Source organism: Tupaia chinensis, unplaced genomic scaffold (genome assembly GCF_000334495.1).
Source record: "Tupaia chinensis unplaced genomic scaffold, TupChi_1.0 Scaffold000402_1, whole genome shotgun sequence".
In the NCBI taxonomy this organism is placed as follows: domain Eukaryota; kingdom Metazoa; phylum Chordata; class Mammalia; order Scandentia; family Tupaiidae; genus Tupaia; species Tupaia belangeri.
This window is the reverse complement of record NW_006159904.1, coordinates 1,045,984-1,064,799: the sequence shown is the minus strand read 5'-3', so window position 1 is coordinate 1,064,799 and position 18,816 is coordinate 1,045,984. Positions and strand designations below refer to the sequence as shown.

The 18,816-nt window shown below is 36.6% G+C and overlaps 1 protein-coding gene across 2 annotated transcripts in view; it reads left to right on the top strand.

Moving 5' to 3' along the window:
- The window catches only part of SUPT20H (SPT20 homolog, SAGA complex component), a 56,174-nt gene that overhangs the window by 31,139 nt on the left and 6,219 nt on the right, over positions 1-18,816 (top strand). Inside the window, exons 13-24 of one of the 2 annotated variants that reach the window (XM_027774088.1) lie at positions 2,856-2,927; positions 4,216-4,373; positions 5,078-5,104; positions 5,981-6,013; positions 6,752-6,869; positions 7,648-7,747; positions 7,888-8,046; positions 9,763-10,069; positions 10,816-10,970; positions 13,750-13,799; positions 14,903-14,908; positions 16,370-16,489. In XM_027774088.1, the coding sequence (XP_027629889.1) occupies positions 2,856-2,927; positions 4,216-4,373; positions 5,078-5,104; positions 5,981-6,013; positions 6,752-6,869; positions 7,648-7,747; positions 7,888-8,046; positions 9,763-10,069; positions 10,816-10,970; positions 13,750-13,799; positions 14,903-14,908; positions 16,370-16,489 (1,305 nt within the window). Of the gene's footprint in view, positions 1-2,855; positions 2,928-4,215; positions 4,374-5,077; positions 5,105-5,980; positions 6,014-6,751; positions 6,870-7,647; positions 7,748-7,887; positions 8,047-9,035; positions 10,070-10,815; positions 10,971-13,749; positions 13,800-14,902; positions 14,909-16,369; positions 16,490-18,816 lie in introns of those variants that run through there. The other variant, XM_027774087.1, reaches the window with a different exon arrangement.

Below are 18,816 nucleotides of genomic sequence, written 5' to 3'. Positions count from 1 at the left end.
AAATGTAGGAAAATACAGTACATATGACATACTGTACATGAAATGTCTATGATTTTCTTCAAATTTCATTATAACATTTTATTGTTTCTTTCCTCATAATAATACTGGAGTCGTGGTCAAGATGAGAACCTTGGGTGGTAGTCTTTACTGTTCTATAATACACATGAACTATACATGATTGAAGAGAGAAGAATATTTTGATGAGAAGAATATTTTTGTATTTATCTTCCTTTATTTCTCCTATTTTTTTATTACTCAACTATTAGACAGTTGTTCATTTTATAGATATCTTGTTCTTTTGGATCTTTCCTAAGTTAACACTTTTACTATTCTTATTACTATGATTTTTTGAAAGAATTGTGAAAGGGAAAAGCCAAAACCATCAATGCACTATACACACAGCTAAAGGGAGCAAGCCCCATTACTTTTGGTAGCTTATGTGCTCCTCCTGTCCTCCTTAGCTTTGTAGGACAGGCTGGATATTTAAAGTAGAACAGTTTGAATAACCTTTGTCTGAAAATACTTAGAAACACAAGTGTTTCAGATTTCAAGGTTTTTGATTTTTTTTTCAGAGTTTAGAATATTTGTATACATATTATGAAAAATTGTGAGTATGAGACCCAAGCCTAAACAAAAAATTCAGTTTCTTCCCCCCCGCCTTTTTTGCTCACTAGAAAAAGAAGGGAATGGGGAGCAGTAGGAAAACTCACCCTCCATGGCACATAGTCTCACCACAACTCTTCTCCTCCATCTCTCCTTTGGGATTGGACATAACACATGCACTTGGTGTGTTTCTCAAGCTGTCAGGTCCAGGACTTGAACCACACAGTCAGCCTTGGAGGATCTAGCAGCCTTATCTATGAGGCTTCAGAGCAAGCCCTCACTTAGGTTTCTTATATACCTTATACACATACCCTGAAGGTAATTTTATATGTAATATTTTTATATTGCTATGTTTTGACAACAGCCAGTCACATGAGGTGGAATTTTCCATGTGTTGTATCATCTTCAAAGTTTAGAGCATCTTGGATTTGGAATTTTCAGATTGGAGATACTCAACTTGTGATTTCTCGGTTTCTGTCTCTCTGTCTCTCTCTGGCAAGCGCACGCGGCCTATAGCAAAAGCCTCTAAAAAAAAAAAAAATAGTCATGATGCATTTTTGGATAAAAAAACAAATTGTGCTTTCCAGACTTTAATGTATATATGAATCACCTAGAGAGCTTGTTAAATGGCAGATTCCTATTCAGCAAGTCTGGACTGGGGCCCAAGATGCTGAAATTCTCTCAAGCTCCTTACATGGTACTGGGGTCCACAGATCACACTGTAGGTAACAAGGCCCTGTGGTTTCTTAGTCTAGCTCAGTTGGAAGAATCAGTTAAACATATAGATTTCTAGCCTCACTTCAGACCTAAGACATACTTAATAGGAGTCTCCAGGGGAGGAATGTGAAAATCTGTGTTAACAGGTGCCCAGGTGAGTCTCAGTTACTCTTAAAGTCATAGTTAGCAGGATGATGAGGACATGTGATTTCACACATACCATTAAGAGATATGTGGATTATATGACTTGACTTGGAGGTAGGAATTGGAAAATGTTCAAAAAAATTGTTGTCAACTGTAATCTTCCCTAGACTTTTTCCAGTTTTGTCTTCCTGTTACATGGCAACTCCTTACATTTAAAACCCTTCCAAAAGGAAAATGTTTTGATTCTGTCTGTCTGGCATTCTAGTTTTTCTAAAGAGAAGGCTCTGAAGGACAAATGTGATGTTAGCTTATGGATAAAAGGAAGGTACACTATCCAGAAAGGCTGCTTTGTTTATAAATAGTTAGTGTTTATAAATAGTTAGTGTTCAAAGAAATTCTAATTTATTTATTTAATTCCATTTGTTGTTGTTGTTGTTGTTTTCATTTGTTGTTATTATTATTTTTAATATGACCAGAGAGAGAGAGAGAAAGGGAAAGTGAGAAAGCAAGATGCCAGGTCTGGGACTCGAACCGTAATTGGCCACGTGGGAATACAGAGCCTTTAAACACCGCCACCTGCCGGCCCCAATTCTAATTTATTTTATTATAAAAGTTTTAATTGACCATACCAGAAAAGCTTTAAATTGCTTGAGTAGAAGTAGTTGGTAGTATTAATGATTAAAGAATTCTTGTGCTAACAAGTACCTTGTATTGTTGAGCTGTTGAGTCAGAAAAGTCATAATGCGGGACCAGCAGTTAACGTAATGGCTATGTCGCTGAACTCCCATGTAGTCGACCGCGGTTCAAGTCCTGGACCCGGTGGCTTAAACTCACGGCGGGCACGTATGCGTGTGTGCCCAAGATCCCGAGAGGAGATTAGAGGAGAAGAGATTGCAGTGTGGCCATCCCCTGGGGGATGATTTCTCGCTTTCTGTCTGTCTCTCTCTGGCAAGCACACGTGCCCTATAGCAAAAACCTCTCAAAAAAAAAAAAAAACAACTTGGGAACCAGCAGTTAGCGTAATGGCTATGTCACTGGACTCACACGTGGTCGACCGTGGTTCGCGTCCCAGACCCCGTGGCTTAAAACTCACGCCGGGCACGTGTGCATGCGTGCCCAAGATCCCGAGAGGAGAATGGAGGAGAAAGGATTGCGGTGTGACCACCCCCCTCAGGGGTGATTTCTCACTTTCTGTCTCTATGTCTCTGTCTGTCTGGCGAGTGCACGCGCCCTATAGTGAAAAACCTCTCCCAAAAAAAAAAAAGTCATGATGCATTTTTGAATTAAAAAAAAAAAAGGCATGACTTTTCCAATGACCCAATATTTGGATTCTTTTCTTTGGTCAGAATACTGATCCATTTTATCTGTTATCTCTTGTTGTGATCATTAAGGTGGAAAAATATGCTAAAGTGGAGAAGTCTATCAAGTCTGATGACTCACAGCCTACAGTCTGGCCAGCCCATGTAAGTCTTCATTGCCTGTCTCCATTTTTATGATGCTGTTTCTATTCTGGGATCCACATTTATTAAATATGAAGTTTAATTACCTTACTTTGGAACTTTTTTTTTTTAATTACCAGAGAGTGTGTGTGTGTGTGTGTGTGTACTTCCCAGAGAAAGAAAAAAGCACTCTCCTGTGGGGCACAGCCATACTGCAGTTCTTTCTCTTACATTTCTCCATACTTTCAGTATTTTGGACACACACATAACACATGCCCAGTGTGTTTTCAAGCCTTTGAGGCTAGGATTTGAACTGTGGTCAGTGATGTGGGATCTTGTTTTCTATGCACAGCACAGCTGCTGTACTGTGGGTCTGGGCCTGGAACCTTTTTATTTAAAAAGGTCTTTGGAGGGGTTCGGTGAACTACAAGAAAAAACACCTATTTTGCTTTTTTGTTTTTTAATAGAAAATATTATTTCAGTTTTTAAAAGCAATTTTAATGCACAAGTGCATTTTTACTCTGTGGTTGGATGTTGGTAGTTCTGATTTGTTTTCTGCTTCAAACTAGTAAATTCTTCCAAGGATGAACAGTAATGCTCTATATAAGTTTGTTAATTCCAGTAATAACTTCCTAAAGGGAGAAATAGGCATACTTTATTAAAGGAACCTTAGGTGAGAAATGATGAGATTTGGGTGCGTGATGACAGAAAGACTAAGGACAAATATTCTCCTAAGCCAAAAATGTATATAGTTGAGCTTCCAAAACTGCTTTTAAAAGTTTTCTCTTAATATGATCTAATATTTATAATTCATGTCTAGTATATGAAATTCTGTCATATTTTCTCTCATTTGATTACCCCATTGAAACTCATATTTCCTAAGTATCATGTTAAAAAGAATTCTATACAGCCCTGCTTAGTGTGGAGGGGCAGGGCAACATGAGGGTCAGATGGGGGTAGTGGTGGGGGGATAGTACTGGTTATCTGTGTGACCCCAGGCAACACTTAACCTCTCTACTTAGTTCCCTCAGCTGAAAGTGAGAGTTAATAGGATTTGGTGCTGATTACACATGGCAGTACTTGTAGAAAGCCGACAACAATGTTCAGTACGTGTTTACTGTTAGGATTCTCAAAATGTATATTAATATATGTATCAATGGTACATGTTAACACATACTAATATTATTTTAGTATACATTAGTATGTGTTAATGCCTTATTAAATGCATCACTAATCCCCAGTTTTGGCTAATTCTGGTTGCTTATTTACTTGAGGAGGTATTTATTTGGGGGGATGCTCTTGTCTTTTTCAGGATATAAAAGATGATTATGTATTTGAATGTGAAGCTGGTAATCAGTATCAGAAAACAAAACTGACCATCTTGCAGTCTCTTGGTGACCCACTTTACTATGGTAAAATACAGCCATGTAAAGCAGATGAAGAAAGTGATAGCCAGATGTCTCCATCCCAGTGAGTTCTGTTAAATACATGTAATGGACAAAGTCAGGCATCCAGATCTGTTTACCAACTACTGTGACTTAATGAGTAAAATTTCCTTTCAGGCATTTATTTGTTGACTATTTCTATTACATTTAGTGATCTTGATTCATAGTTACCATGTTGTCCAAGAGTTCATTAAAATAATAATTTCATAAAAAAAAACCAGAACTATGGTATAACTATTTATATGCTAGCTTTGAAGAATATGCCCATGATAGCTCTCTCCCTATATTTATGTTATATATTTATCCACTTATGACTTTAACATCTTTGTGAGCATGAAGTGTCCAGGAAATAGTATGTTTAAATAACAAGCACATTATCAGTTTTATTAATGTAGTCAGAGGTCAGATATTGCTTATATTTTTAAAGTCTCACTTTTAAAAACAAAGGTCATTTTAAATTTATTAACTTTTTTAGAATGCAAAAGTATAGCACAGTATTCTTTAGTGAAAAAATTAGTCCAAAAAGCCAATTCACTAATATCTTTGACACAAAGAGAACTGAATTTTTTGTCTTTACATCAGGAAGTTGTTGCAAAAATGTTGCTATGTTTATCTTCCAATCATTATTCCATGTTCATAAATTACTTTATTTAATAAGTACAAGGTTAAAGTTTGAGTTTCATTAATCAAGTTTGTTTTTTTATTCTTTTTTTATATTTTGTTTTCCAGCTCCTCCACAGATGATCATTCAAATTGGTAATTAAAAATAAACTCACTATTTTAATGTGTTAAAAAAAAATCATAAATGTCAAGCCTTTTAAAATGACTTAGTGAAGATACTGTATTTGAATTGGTGATGCATTGTATTCCTTGTCTGAAATGTAGTCTAAGGTCCTACTATGTAGATATTAACAGTTTCCAGAATCAAGGGTTAAAGTGACAGGGGGAAGGACAAAGGTCTTAAACAGGGTGATTCTTAACTATAGGGCCAATACCTGAAAGAGTAGAATAGCACTTGGTAACTTTCAGCTCAGATAGTTTTGATAAATAAGTTTTGTGCTCTGAGGTGTATATCATGCTGGGTAAAGTCTCTTTACAGTCTAAATGATGTACAATGATTAATGTATAAATAATAATTAAAATTAATTTTTAAAATTGACTTGCAAAAAAATTTTTAATAAATTAAAAAAAAGTTTTGTGCTAAAATAAATCTCCCTTAAGTTAAATTATTCAGATAATTGGCCCAGTTGAGGTAGCACAGTCTATGGGGTACAGACTACAGTACTGGACACCATATGGCTGACTGTGGTTGAGATCTCTGGGTGGGCCTAAAAACATGCGAGGTGTGCATATGGGTACCCAGGATCCAGAAGGAGAGGATATAGGGAGTCATAGTATAACAAGACCTGTCAAGGATGCTTTCTGTTTCTTACTCTTTTTTGAGCATGTTCTCTCTATAAAAAAATTATTCACATGGTTATTTCATAATTGATGCCAAATTTGTTCATTGCTTCATAAGTCTAAATGTATTTTTAGTTCTTTTTCACGATCCTGGTAGATTTAATAAAATTACTGTGATTAAAATACGAAGACTTCAAAAGTAACCCTTTTTTTTTCTCTCCCAACATTTAGGTTCATTATTGGATCAAAGACTGATGCTGAGAGGTAAAAAATACTTGTATCTTTGATTTTGGTCACAGTGGATATGAAAATCTTTTCAACCTTAGTAGGATTTTACTAATTATACTGATGCCATCTGCTGGTCTAAGATATGTCATTTCATATTTATGGGCCTTAGCTATAAAATAAGATCACTGGCTACTAAAATCTCTTAATGTGACTTCCAACTTTAAAATCCCATTGAGTCTAAAAAAAAAAAAAAAACTACCAAATGGATGTGGTACTAAACTACTAAGAGCAGTTATTTTCATAGGATAAGATTTTGGGGGACTTAATTAGATTTTCTAACATTCTTTAATAATTAGTATATTTTTTCATAGAATTAAGGAAATAATTAAAAGAATAATATTTAAAACATTGTTTTAAATAAGGAAACAAATACAACTCAAGATGATTTCTAACTAGTACTTTAATCATTGTGTAAGAGAATAATGTGTGATTTCTTTGACTGCTTATTGGTCAAATAGTCTCTGAAATTTCTGTATTCAGAAGTAAGTTATTGAAACTATAGATAGTTAATTAGCAAATCGTTTTGAACATTAGCCGATTTGTTAAAAAAATTTAAGGATTGTACTTTTGGCATAAAGATAAATTGCGAAATTTAATTTTTGTGGTTTTGGGGCGATTTTATTTTTCTCATTACTAGCCATTAGTAGTCATTTCCTATATATTGTGTTTAAATGAGGTTAGCTACTCTTTGCCTGTTTTCTCTGAATATTTTAGGGTAGTCAATCAGTACCAGGAATTGGTCCAGAATGAAGCCAAATGTCCCGTCAAGATGTCACACAGCTCAAGTGGCTCAGCCAGTCTGAGTCAGCTTTCTCCTGGGAAAGAAACAGAAGTATGTTTTATTGCTGCTACTTTTTAGCACCTCATTGTTTCTCAAGTAATCTAAGAAAAGTTAGGGATCATTTTGTGAGGGGAATATTGTGTAGTTTTGTTTTACTTTTTTTTTTTTTTTTCGCTATAGGGCACATGTGCTCGCCAGACAGAGAGAGCCATAGAGACAGAAAGCGAGAAATCACCCCCCAGGGGGGATGGTCACGCCGCAATCCCTTCTCCTCCATTCTCCTCTCGGGATCTTGGGCATGCTCGCACATGCACCCGGCGTGAGTTTTAAGCCACCGGGTCCGGGACGCAAACCGCAGTAGACTATGTGGGAGTCTAGCGACATAGCCATTACGCTAACTGCTGGTTCCCAAGTTTTGTTTTACTTTTAAAACTTTTTTTATTATTTAACTTTTTGTAATAGAAATTTCAAATGTACACCAAAGTAAAAAGAAAAGTATAATGCTTACCTGTGTTGTAGTCATCCAGCTTCAGCAGTTGCTATTTTCCTGAAGAAAATAGAAATAGAAGGGTGGAAGCTGTGTCTTCATCTTACTCCTCTGCCCTTCTCCCTCAGACTCTTCTCCTGACCCTAGTACTCAGAACCTTTCCCACATGTATTATGTGTATTGTAACTCACTTCATGTTGTGTGAAATTATGTTCCTCTGAAGTGTATATAATATTCAGTTTGTAACATCTAAGAGCACTTAGTTATCAGTTGTGTTTTGATTCAAGTCTTTCAGGGGTTTTAATTTTAATAACTTTGTTTAATGTCACTATATTTCTGCAGCCTGAGACTGTGTCAGTTCAGTCTTCAGTACTGGGGAAGGGAGTAAAACATCGACCTCCACCCATCAAACTTCCCTCTGGTTCAGGAAATAGTTCCTCAGGTATTGTATTCCTTAGTTTTCTGTCATCTAGTAGGAAACATCATCAAATTATAACTGGTTTTTAAAACTTTACTCACATTTTGATTTCTGTGATTCATAGATTTTTAAGTTGTAAATCTAGGAAATTTATATTCTTCTAGGTAACTATTTTACACCACAACAGGCAAGCAGCTTTCTTAAATCTCCAACTCCTCCTCCTCCTTCTAAGCCACCAAATCTTTCGCGGAAGTCATCTGTGGATCTCAGTCAAGTTAGCATGCTTTCTCCAGCTGCCCTGTCACCTGCCAGCTCATCACAAAGTGAGTCATAACTTAAATTCTTCATTAAATCTTCATAAGCTTTTGCATTAGTACTTTTTAAGAGCAGCCTGTTTTCAACCTGTGAAATAGTGAAATCCAAATGTACTGTGTACCTGAAATGTATCAGTTGGCAGAAGCTTCAGGCAGAGCTCTTGTTGATTGTATGTATTATGTGTTATTGTAATTGTACTTGTTTTTCTGTATCTGTATGCACTCTGTATACCTTTCTTATAGACTTGCAACCTTCACATCTCCTTAAAAAAATAATCTGATAGTTAACATGCAGCAATAGGATTCCAAAATACTTTTTTTTTAATTCCAGTGTTACTCTTAGGATCATTTTATATTTTATGTAAACTGTGTGACTGATACGAGAAAAATGTCATAAGCTGTTGCTGCAGGGTCCTATCTTTGTATGTGTACAAAACCAGCAAGTTCCAAGGTGGTGAAACAATAAACGGAAAATCAGTATTTCAAAAACACTCCTACACTCTTTTATAAATTATTGTCAATTACTAAACTGTGATGATGATCATAAAGTATTATCCTGAAGATATTAAAATGTAGGTTTTACTACTAAATACATTTTTAACATCAAGATGAGTTATAAAAGAATGCTAGCATTAGCTTAGTAGTTCTTCAAATTAGTGAGTGTTTATTTTAGGTACCAATTTGGGGAAAAAAGTATTCCAGTTTTTTAGATTTTTTCAGAGATAACTAATGTGTGGTGAAAGTTTTAGTACACTGCACAGTGATAGGTGGTCTTTGCATTAGATGTAAATAAACATCTTCATCTTGATAGCTCAAAAGGTGTAATTTTTCTGCCTTCTTGTTTTGCACAAAGAAAAATACATAAATTTTCTGAAAGTCTTATTCACACTTCTTATGTTGTGGGTATGGATTATGGTAATCTGCACACAGTTGTTACTTTAAGTAAGGGTTGAGTGACAGCTTCTGGACATTCACATTTCTTTCCTTTCTTTCTGCAGGACATGAAAGCTAAAAAAGAAAACACCTCAAGAGCTTTTGGTTTTACTTTTTTGGTTTTTGTTTTTTGTTTTTTGTTTTTTTAAAAAATTGATAAACTGTGCATACTTCATTCACAACAGATTTTCTATACATTCTACATTTAAACAGAAGTACACAGTTACTGTTAAAGATGCAGTATTATCTGTCAAATATTTGCTTTATTACTGTTTTTGTAAATTTGTTTGTCAGGGTGAACTTGATGCCTTAGGAATTAAACATGTATATTTAGGTGCCAAGTATGATTATTAACCGTATGTAATTTATTAAATATGTTCACAGTTTATCTCAGACTATTACACTAAATAAGCAATACTTTTAAATGAAGTCTTGAATTAGTGAAATCGTAAATAACAAAACTTAATTTGAATTCCTTTTGAACTTTTTAGGCTAAGGGTAGCATGTAGGAAACTAACTTTTAAATGGGTATTGTGGTAGAATACAAATGTACATTTTTACTGTTACTGTAATAGCATCTCTAATGGAATTTTTAGGTGATATACTGCATCCTTAATTGTAATTGAGTGTAGTAACACTCTTGTATCATGTGTAGAAATTAACACTTGCAGTTAACTGCTTAAAAAAAACTGGAACAAATTGTCAGTGCTAAGTAAGATTCCATTAACCTTATTTTAAAAAGGACTGGCCATTTATAACAAACTAGCAATTTTTATTTTTCTCAATGAGCAGGATCTGGAACTCCTAAGCCATCTACTCCTACACCAACCCCTTCATCGACCCCACACCCTCCTGATGCTCTCAGCTCAACTCCTAGTACCCCTTCAGCCACCCTTTCTCCCCAAGATTCAGGCTTCACCCCTCAGCCCACTTTGTTAACTCAGTTTGCTCAGCAGCAAAGGTCTCTGAGCCAGGCAATGCCTGTAACGACCATTCCTCTTTCTACCATGGTAACATCTATAACTACAGGAACCACGGCCACCCAGGTCATGGCAAACTCTGCTGGACTTAACTTCATCAATGTAGTGGGCTCTGTTTGGTAAGTTTGCATTAATGTCTAATTTATTTTTTAAAGATAGTCTCAACCCATCTAGAAATGTTTTTATATGTGATATTAAGAAGATTACATATTATACAACCAGAAAATAGTATAGATAGAAGCTGCCTCACATGTATGTCATAGGTAATACATCTGCCTGCACTAAGGTGATACTTGATATTGATAACAGCTTAGATTTTCCTGTTTGTTCTCTTTTTTTTTTTGGAGAGATTTTCGCTATAGGGCGTGTGCGCTCACCAGACAGACAGAGACATAGAGACAGAAAGCAAGAAATCATTCCCCAGGGGGGATGGCACGCCACAATCCCTTCTCCTCCATTCTCCTCTTGGGATCCTGGGCACACACGCACATGTGCCCGGCGTGAGTTTTAAGCCACTGGGTCCGGGACGCGAACCGCGGTCGACTATGTGGGAGTCCAGCGACATAGCCATTACGCAACTGCTGGTTCCCCGTTTGTTCTCTTTGTTACCATCTTTTAATTCCTTGGTTAGCACTTTTCCAAATTATATTTTAAACTATGATAAATACACGGTACTTACTTTGAGCTATCCTTGCTGTCATATTCTGATGTTAAATTGAAACTGAGCCTAGAAGTTGATATTTAGGACAGAGAAATATACCTAATTGTGTTTGTCTAATAGTTTGGTTTTTAACATGAGATATTATGTGGCTATTTTTTTTTATTTTACAGTCCAAGTTTAATGCTTTGTCTCATTTTCCTACAGTGGGGCCCAGGCTTTGATGAGTGGTTCAAACCCAATGCTGGGCTGTAACACTGGTGCCATAACTCCTGCAGGAATAAACCTGAGCGGCCTTCTACCCTCAGGAGGTCTGCTACCAAATGCATTGCCTACTGCAATGCAGGCAGCTTCTCAAGCAGGTCAGAATATTGGAAGTAAGAAACTGTAAAGTAATAAAGTACATACTAAAATAAAAGTGTTAAAGGCTGTTACTAAAGATATTTAAACATGTGATTATTTTATAAATTATTATAATACATTCAGGTGTTTTATTTTAAAAGCCTTTAAACTTCTGGTATTCGGACTATTAAATCATTAGAAAAGTCATGAATATTTTTCTATGTTTTTCCATGCAAAAATGCATCATGACTTTTCTGATGACCCAATAAAATAGTAATCAGCTTCTGTAAAAAAACCTTGATAAGCTGTAAGTCTAATAAATTAAATCTCTGATGTTTCAAACATTATAATAAAATTAAATATGGTAGCCTTAATTTTTGTCAGTGTAGTTTTGTTCCAGGAAAAATAAATGTTTTTTGAAAATGTACATTATATAGAAGAGTACATGGAATGGCAATTAAAAGCCTAGATTCCAGAGCCAGCTGCCTCAGTTTAAATCTCACTTATGCAACTCTCTAGTTGTGTAATGTAGGGACACTTGTCTGCCTTATTTGCCTTATAAATAAAATGTGAATAGTAGTAGCTTAACTCATAGTTGTGAGGATTAAATGAGTAAATCAGATGAAGTACTTTAACTGTGACATGATAAGCTTTCAAAAGTATTTGTTGTAGTGGTCGTTACTAATACATGTCCTAGAAAACAGATATAGCAATGTGTGCAATTTTTGATGCTCTTTAAAGAAATGTGTGTAGTATCTTGAAACAATTCAATTTCTTACTACTGAAGAAGAATCAAACAGGAAGAACAAACAACATAGTAAGAAAAATTTATAAGATACTTTCTGTGAGTTAGGAAAAAGAGAGCCCAAAGAAAATAATTTAAACATGTTAACAAGTTGCTGTGATGTCCTAATTCTAGCTTATGTTCTTATTTTAATAAGCATAAATGTGCCTTAATGGTAGAAGCCCTGTAAATGGTATCAAATCTTTAGCTTAGGGAATTTACACTTACCATGTAATTCTGGTTGTAACATTTACATGTTATTCCAGATCCTAACTGTGGGGTCTTAGAAAAGCTACCAAAGTCACTAAAGAGAAAAGTTTTCTCTCAACCTCAGTTTCATCTCCTCTATAATGGGAGTGAAAATATCTTTAGTTGGTATTTACGAGAAATAAACGAAGTACAAAAATGCTTTTGGTAAGCTAGAAAACATGATACAGATGTCATCCACTTTTAAAGAGAGTTAAGTCATTTTTTTTTTCAGAGAAAATTCTCATGAAAGTGTTATCAACTTCTGTCATTTTAATTTGATTATACTTTTTTAGTTTCTCATACAAGGCTTTGGTAGTATCATATGTAAATTTCCTGCCTCTTACTGTTTTAATAAAATTACCTGATAAAGTTCTAAATACTTTTTTTTTCTATGAGAGAGAAAGAGACAGAGATAGGTATTTTTGACAGGGTTTTACTGCATTAATATACTCCTGTCCAGCTTTGCATTTAGTTAGGATTATAGGCATGTACCCAGACTGCTTAGGTTGTCCGTGAACCAAACTTGATCCTCCCATGCAGCTTATCATCTTCCCAAGCAATGACACTATCAGTGTGACATTACAGTTGGGCCTAAGATACATTTTTAATTTGTGCTCAAATTGTTATATTTTGTTAATAAGCAAAATAGACACATAACTTTGAGACTGGGATCAGCAAGTTAAGCTAAGAATTTTTGTTGTTATTTCTTTTAATTCAGCCAGTGTGATAAATAGTGCCCCAACAGGGTCTTGATGCTATCATCCACCCACAGCTTTAGCCAGCCCAAGGTCATGGGCATTCCTATGTCTGGTGTACTCACTAAGTTGTATGGCGTGCAAACTGGGAGCATTTTCACATGCAACAGCCTTAAAGCATCACATTTTACCACTCTATCGCTGATCCCTGTTTTATTTTATTTTTGCCATAGGGTGTGTGTGCTCACCATTGAGACAGAGAGGCAAGGAGAGAGAGAGTGAGAAATCATCCCTAAGAGGAGGTGGCCACAGTGCAATCTCTTCTCTACTCTGCTCCAGGAATCTTGGGCATGCACGCACAGGCACCCAGTCTGATTTTTCAAGCTGCCACGTATGGGAATCATACTGTGGCTGGCCATGTAGGAGTCCAGGCCCTTAATCACCACACCACCTTCTGGCCCCCAGTTTTACGTTCTTAAAGGATTATTTAAAAAAAAAAAAAAAACATGTAACAGGGACCATTTAGGGCCCCAAAAGCCTACATACTGGCCCTTTACAGAAAACGTTTGCCACCTTTGGCTCTAAGATAAGCTCTGTGTTGCATCATAGATTTTTAGGAATAAATTCAGATTGAAGTATTGTTTTTGACTTTCAGGTTTGATCCTTATTCACAGAATTTAACTTTTAGTTTTTACTATAGGGCATGCATGTTTGTCAGAGAAAGAGAGATAAGTCATCCCTTAGGGGAATGGCCATGCCATAATACTTTCTTCATTCTCCTCTTGGAATTTTGGGCATGCTTACACACACATCTGGCACGTTTTTCAGGCCGCTAGGTCTGGGACCTAAACCATGGAATCAACCATGTGGTGCTCCCCATCTTTGAATAAAATAACCTGAATAAAATAACCGTATTGAAAAATACTGAAGTGTTTTTAAGGTATTTTTAAACGTATGAAAAAATAAGCTCATTTTGCAGACAGCAGATAAATTGTATCGACATATAATAAAAACTGTTTTTATGTGTAAGAAAGTTTTAGTTCTGTTATAACCATGAGTTTTATTTGACAGGTGTTCCATTTGGTTTGAAAAATACTTTGAAATACAGAGCTCTATTAATAATTTTCTAACAATATGCTTATTGTTGCTACCTTCGCATGGTTAATCATATAAGGAAGAAGAGGGTCCATGTCCAGTATAACACACTTAATATTAGCTTCAGCAGTGCAGCCTAATCAAAACTAGCTGTCCCTCCTTCCAAAGAGGATACTTGGCTACGGTAGTAGTAATAGATACACTTCGAAAATACTTCCTCCCTCAATAGCTATTTTACATATAAATAAATATATGTCACACTGTTTGCTTACAGGAGATTATATACATGAATGAAAATTTTTAAATGTATTATTTTCTTGAGGAGAGTAAGATGTACTAATACAGTGGCAGGTACCTAATAAATCATTCAGTACACATTCATTGGATTATATTGGGTTGTCAGAAAAGTCATGACGTGTTTTTGCATAGAAAAATAAGTTATGACTTTTGTGACCACCCAATAGTTCGTAGCTAATGATGAGTCTGCTTTTCTTGTATGTATTACCAGTGTCAGCATATTCATAAAGAGCTATAGAAGATGGAGAATTTAGTATACATTTTGAACTTAGAATATATCAGGTCTTAAGTTAGCTAGGTTCTTTAACCTAAAGAAAAGTTAGTTATTAAGCCAGCAGTTTGGAGGTGGAAGAGATCGTTTACAGAGGACTTAAAGGTAGGCCCGATATGAAGATCTGAGGGTATTTGGTGCTAAAACTTCTAATTTATTTCATATACAGGATAAAAATAGTGTCAGCATTTTCAGACTATAGCACCAGAACAATGTACTTGTAATATGGACAAGACTTCAAATTACACTGGTTTATTTAGCCTACTTTATTGAGTATTGCTATTGGAATTTGTCTCAGGGCTCGGTGTCGGTGTTAAGAATATTGAGCATTCTGTATAGTACCAATAATGAGAAATAAGGACAAATCCCCTTTTTAAGTCTATTATATTTTTCTATATTTACTATCTACTGGTGGAAGAAGGAACAATCAACCTGTGCTATACCCAAATTTACCTAATGTTGAGCTGTGCTGGATCTAGATATTATTGATCCAAGGACACCTTTTTTTCCTACTGCACAGAGTTCTTCAGTTGGTATTTGCTTGAAGTCTCTCCTAAGGACCTCCAAGTGCATATAACTTACACTCCTTACAGCTTAAAATGGAAAAACTGTCTCCTGGTGCATTTGGAAAGCAGCATTTCAACCTGGAGTTTTCTTGAAACCAGTTTCTCTTTTTTTTTTTAATTCAAATTTATTTAAATTCTGAATGACAGCAAGTAATGGTCTCTATGCACATATAATGCACTTTCTCAAGTTTGGAATTCCTTACCATGTTATAAAAATCTGTGCATGTTTCTTTTTTGGGGGGTAAAGTTAGGGCAAATTTTGGAAGATGAGATTTCTTAATATATATTTGATTCACAAGTTTCTTATTTATATTTTCTAAAGCATTTAATGTTCTTTTGTACTGACGTATAAGAATTCAATAAAAAAAGTATATTAATTCGGATCACTAACTTTTAACTTGAAGCAGAAAGATTTGTTTGAGAGTATTAGCTTATTTGGGATCCCAAAGCAATAGCACTTAAAAACTGTCTCCAATCCTTTTATTTTAGTTTTTGCTATAAGGTATGTGTGCTGTCTAGAGAGATAGATGGGGGGCTGGAGAGAGTGAGAAATCACCCCCCAGGGGAGTTGGCCACACCACAAATCCCTTCTCCATTTGGGGTTTTTTGGGCATGTGTGCACACGTACCTGGTGTGATTTTCAAGCTGCTGAGGCTGGGACTCGAACTGCAGAGTTGGCTGTGTGAGAGCCAGCTGCTTTAACCTCTGCCACCTGCTGGGCCCTCTATTTTGTTTGTTTGTTTATGGTTTTTGCCATTGGGCACGTGTACTTGCTAGAGAGAGATAAACAGTGAGAGGGAAAGTAAGAAATCACACACACACACACATCCCACCCCACCCCCAGGTCGCCACACCACAATCCCTTTTCCATTTTCCTCCTGGGATCTTGGAGATGCATGCACTTGCACCTAGTGTGATTTTCAGGCCACCTAGTATAGGACTCATGGTTGGCCATGTGAGAGTTCAGCTCCTTAACTACCAGGCCACCTGCTGGCACCTTTAAATCTTTTTCTTTTCCTCTGAGAGGTTTTTGCCTTAGGGCACATATGCTCAGGGGTCGGGGGAGGGACTGAGATAGTGAGAAAGAAAGTGAGAAATGACTGGGGGGGGGGGGATGACCACGTCATAATCTCTTCTCCATTCTTGGAATCCTGGGCACGCACACGTGCACATGCGCCCCATATGAGTTTCAAGCCACCGGGTCTGGGACTTGAACCACTGTCAACCATGTGGGAGTCTAGCAATGTAACCACTATACCATCTGCTAGCCCCCTCTAAGTCTATTTTTGAAGTCAGGCAACATACTCCGTTTCGTCTTTTGTTCTTGTCTGTTTCCTCAGTGCCTAGAATAGTGCCTGACATAGAAATATGCCTAAAATATTTGTGGAATAAAGAAATGTAAATATTTCATATAACAATAATGTGAAATTAGCTAATGAATTCTTGTTTTAATCCTTAATAGTTTCCAGGAGGTTCACTCATTTTTAACACTCTGCAGCAGCAACAACAGCAACTGTCTCAGTTTACACCACCACAGCCTCAGCAGCCCACAACTTCCAGTCCTCAACAGCCTGGGGAACAGGTATGGGTACTCTAGCCCTCTATATATGCTTCAGGGTTTGGGGAGAGGACACGGGCATGCATGCACATGTGCCCACTGTTTTTCAAGCCACCAGGACTTAAACTGTACAGTTGCCCATGTGGAATCTAGCCACCTTAACCACCCCGCCACCTGGCCTGCCTAACCTTACATATACTTTTACCATAGAGTTTGTAACTTTTTCAAAATACATTTCAAGAACTATGTTTAATTTGCTGGAACGAACATTTCCTGTACTATGTTTCTTTATTAAAAGCAACTGTCAGTTATTGGATGCCTATTTCTAATACAATTGTATTAAATAGATATGTTACCTTCCATCTTGCATAGTTGGAATCAGATTCAAGTAAATGACACTTGCAACTGTAAACTGAATGCCTGAGATAAGGATTCAGACTCAGGACTTTATGCATTTGTAGTCTGTGTATTTTCTACCCTGTCAACCTCTTTCTGTTTATAGGGTTTTTGTTGCTATTAGAATAGAGATGTGCCTGGAACCAGCAGTTAGCATAATGGCTGTGTTGCTGGACTCCCATGTAGCTGACCGCGGTTCGCGCCCCAGACCCAGTGGCTTAAAACTCACGCTGGGCGCATGTGCGTGCGTGCCCAAGATCCCAAGAGGAGAATGGAGGAGAAGGGATTGCGGCATGGCCATCCCCCTTGGGGGGTGATTTCTCGCTTTCTATCTCTCTGTCTGTCTCTGCCTGTCTGGCGAGCACACGCACCCTATAGCAAAAACCTCTCAAAAAAAAGAAAAGAATAGACATGTGCCTATTATGATGAAGCAAGTGATAGACAGACAAAAATACATATATTTATCCCACCAACCAGAATGAAATTGTCTAGAAACGGAGGTAAATTAAAGTAGAAAGAACTGTGTTTTGGAGCATTGGCTACTTCAAATTGAATGAGAAACTTAAAAAATAATGTTTCCTTGTTCCCACCCTAGAAATGTACTTAGCTCACAATTAAATAATATGATATGTTTATCAGTCCTTTGGCCCATGTTTCCTCAATCAAGTCTTGGTAGTTTGGTAATAGTTTCCTCTAATAAATTGGTAGTCTCAGTAATAGATTCTTGGCAGTAGATTCCTCTAGTAGATACCACATTTTGTTTATCCATTTGTATACCAAGTAACATTTCTATCTATTGAGTATTATATTTGAAAGTCTAATATTTTCACCTGGATATATATCAATATTTCCATGTCTTTTCTATGGCTTATTTATTTATTTATTTATTTTAGGTTTTTGCCATAGACCGTGTGCACTCACCAGAGAGAGACAATGAGAGGGAAAGTGAGAAATCACCCCCTGGGGGGTTGGCCATGTGGCAGTCCCTTCTCCATTTTCCTCTCGGGATTTTAGGCACACATGCATATGCACCAGTATGATTTTCAAGCCACCAAGTCCAGGACTCAAACCAGTTATATATATATGGGAGTCCAGTGCCTTAACAACTATGCCACTTGCTGGTCCCCCACAATGGGCTTTTTTAGTGTGTAGATTTAGTTCTTTTTAATGTTTAAACATAATTATATAATTTTATTTATGATTTTTTTTTTGAGAGGTTTTTGCTATAGGGCGCATGTGCTTGCTAAAAGACAGAGAGACAGAACAAGAAATCACTCCCCAGTGGGTATGGCCATGCTGCAGTCCCTTCTCCGTTCTCCTCTCAAGATCTTGGGCACACAAGCACATGCGCCCAGAGTGAGTTTAAGCCACCAGGTCCAGGACTCAAATCACAGTTGACTACATGGGAGTCCAGCAACATAGCCATTATGCCAACTGCTGGTCCCTGCTAGGATTATTATTATTTTTTTTTAATCAACTTGCTCTAGAGCACATGTGCTCACCAGAAGAGAGAAAATGAGAAAGCAAGCCAAGCCTCTAGGTCCAGGATTCAAACTGCAGTCAGCCATGTGGGGGTCCAGCAGCACCTTAATCACTATGCCATCTGTTGGCCCCCAGTTCTTTTTTATTTTTGGAAGATCTTGTATTGGGTCATCAGGAAACTCATGACATTTTTTTTTTTTTTTTGCAAAAATGTGTCATGAGTTTTCATGATGACCCAATATAACAGTTTTCTTAAAGTGGGCTTAGATTATTGGATTAAAATTAGTCTTTTCTAAAAGAACATTGAATAGTGTACATTTCTTCCTTAGTATTGCTTAATCTCCTTTTACAAATTTTGATATATTGTACCTTCATTTTCACTTCGTAGAATTTTCTCTTTTTTTTTTCCTCTCTCTCTCCTTTTTTATTTATTTATTACTTTCTTGAAAGAGAGACAGGGGAGGCACCACCAA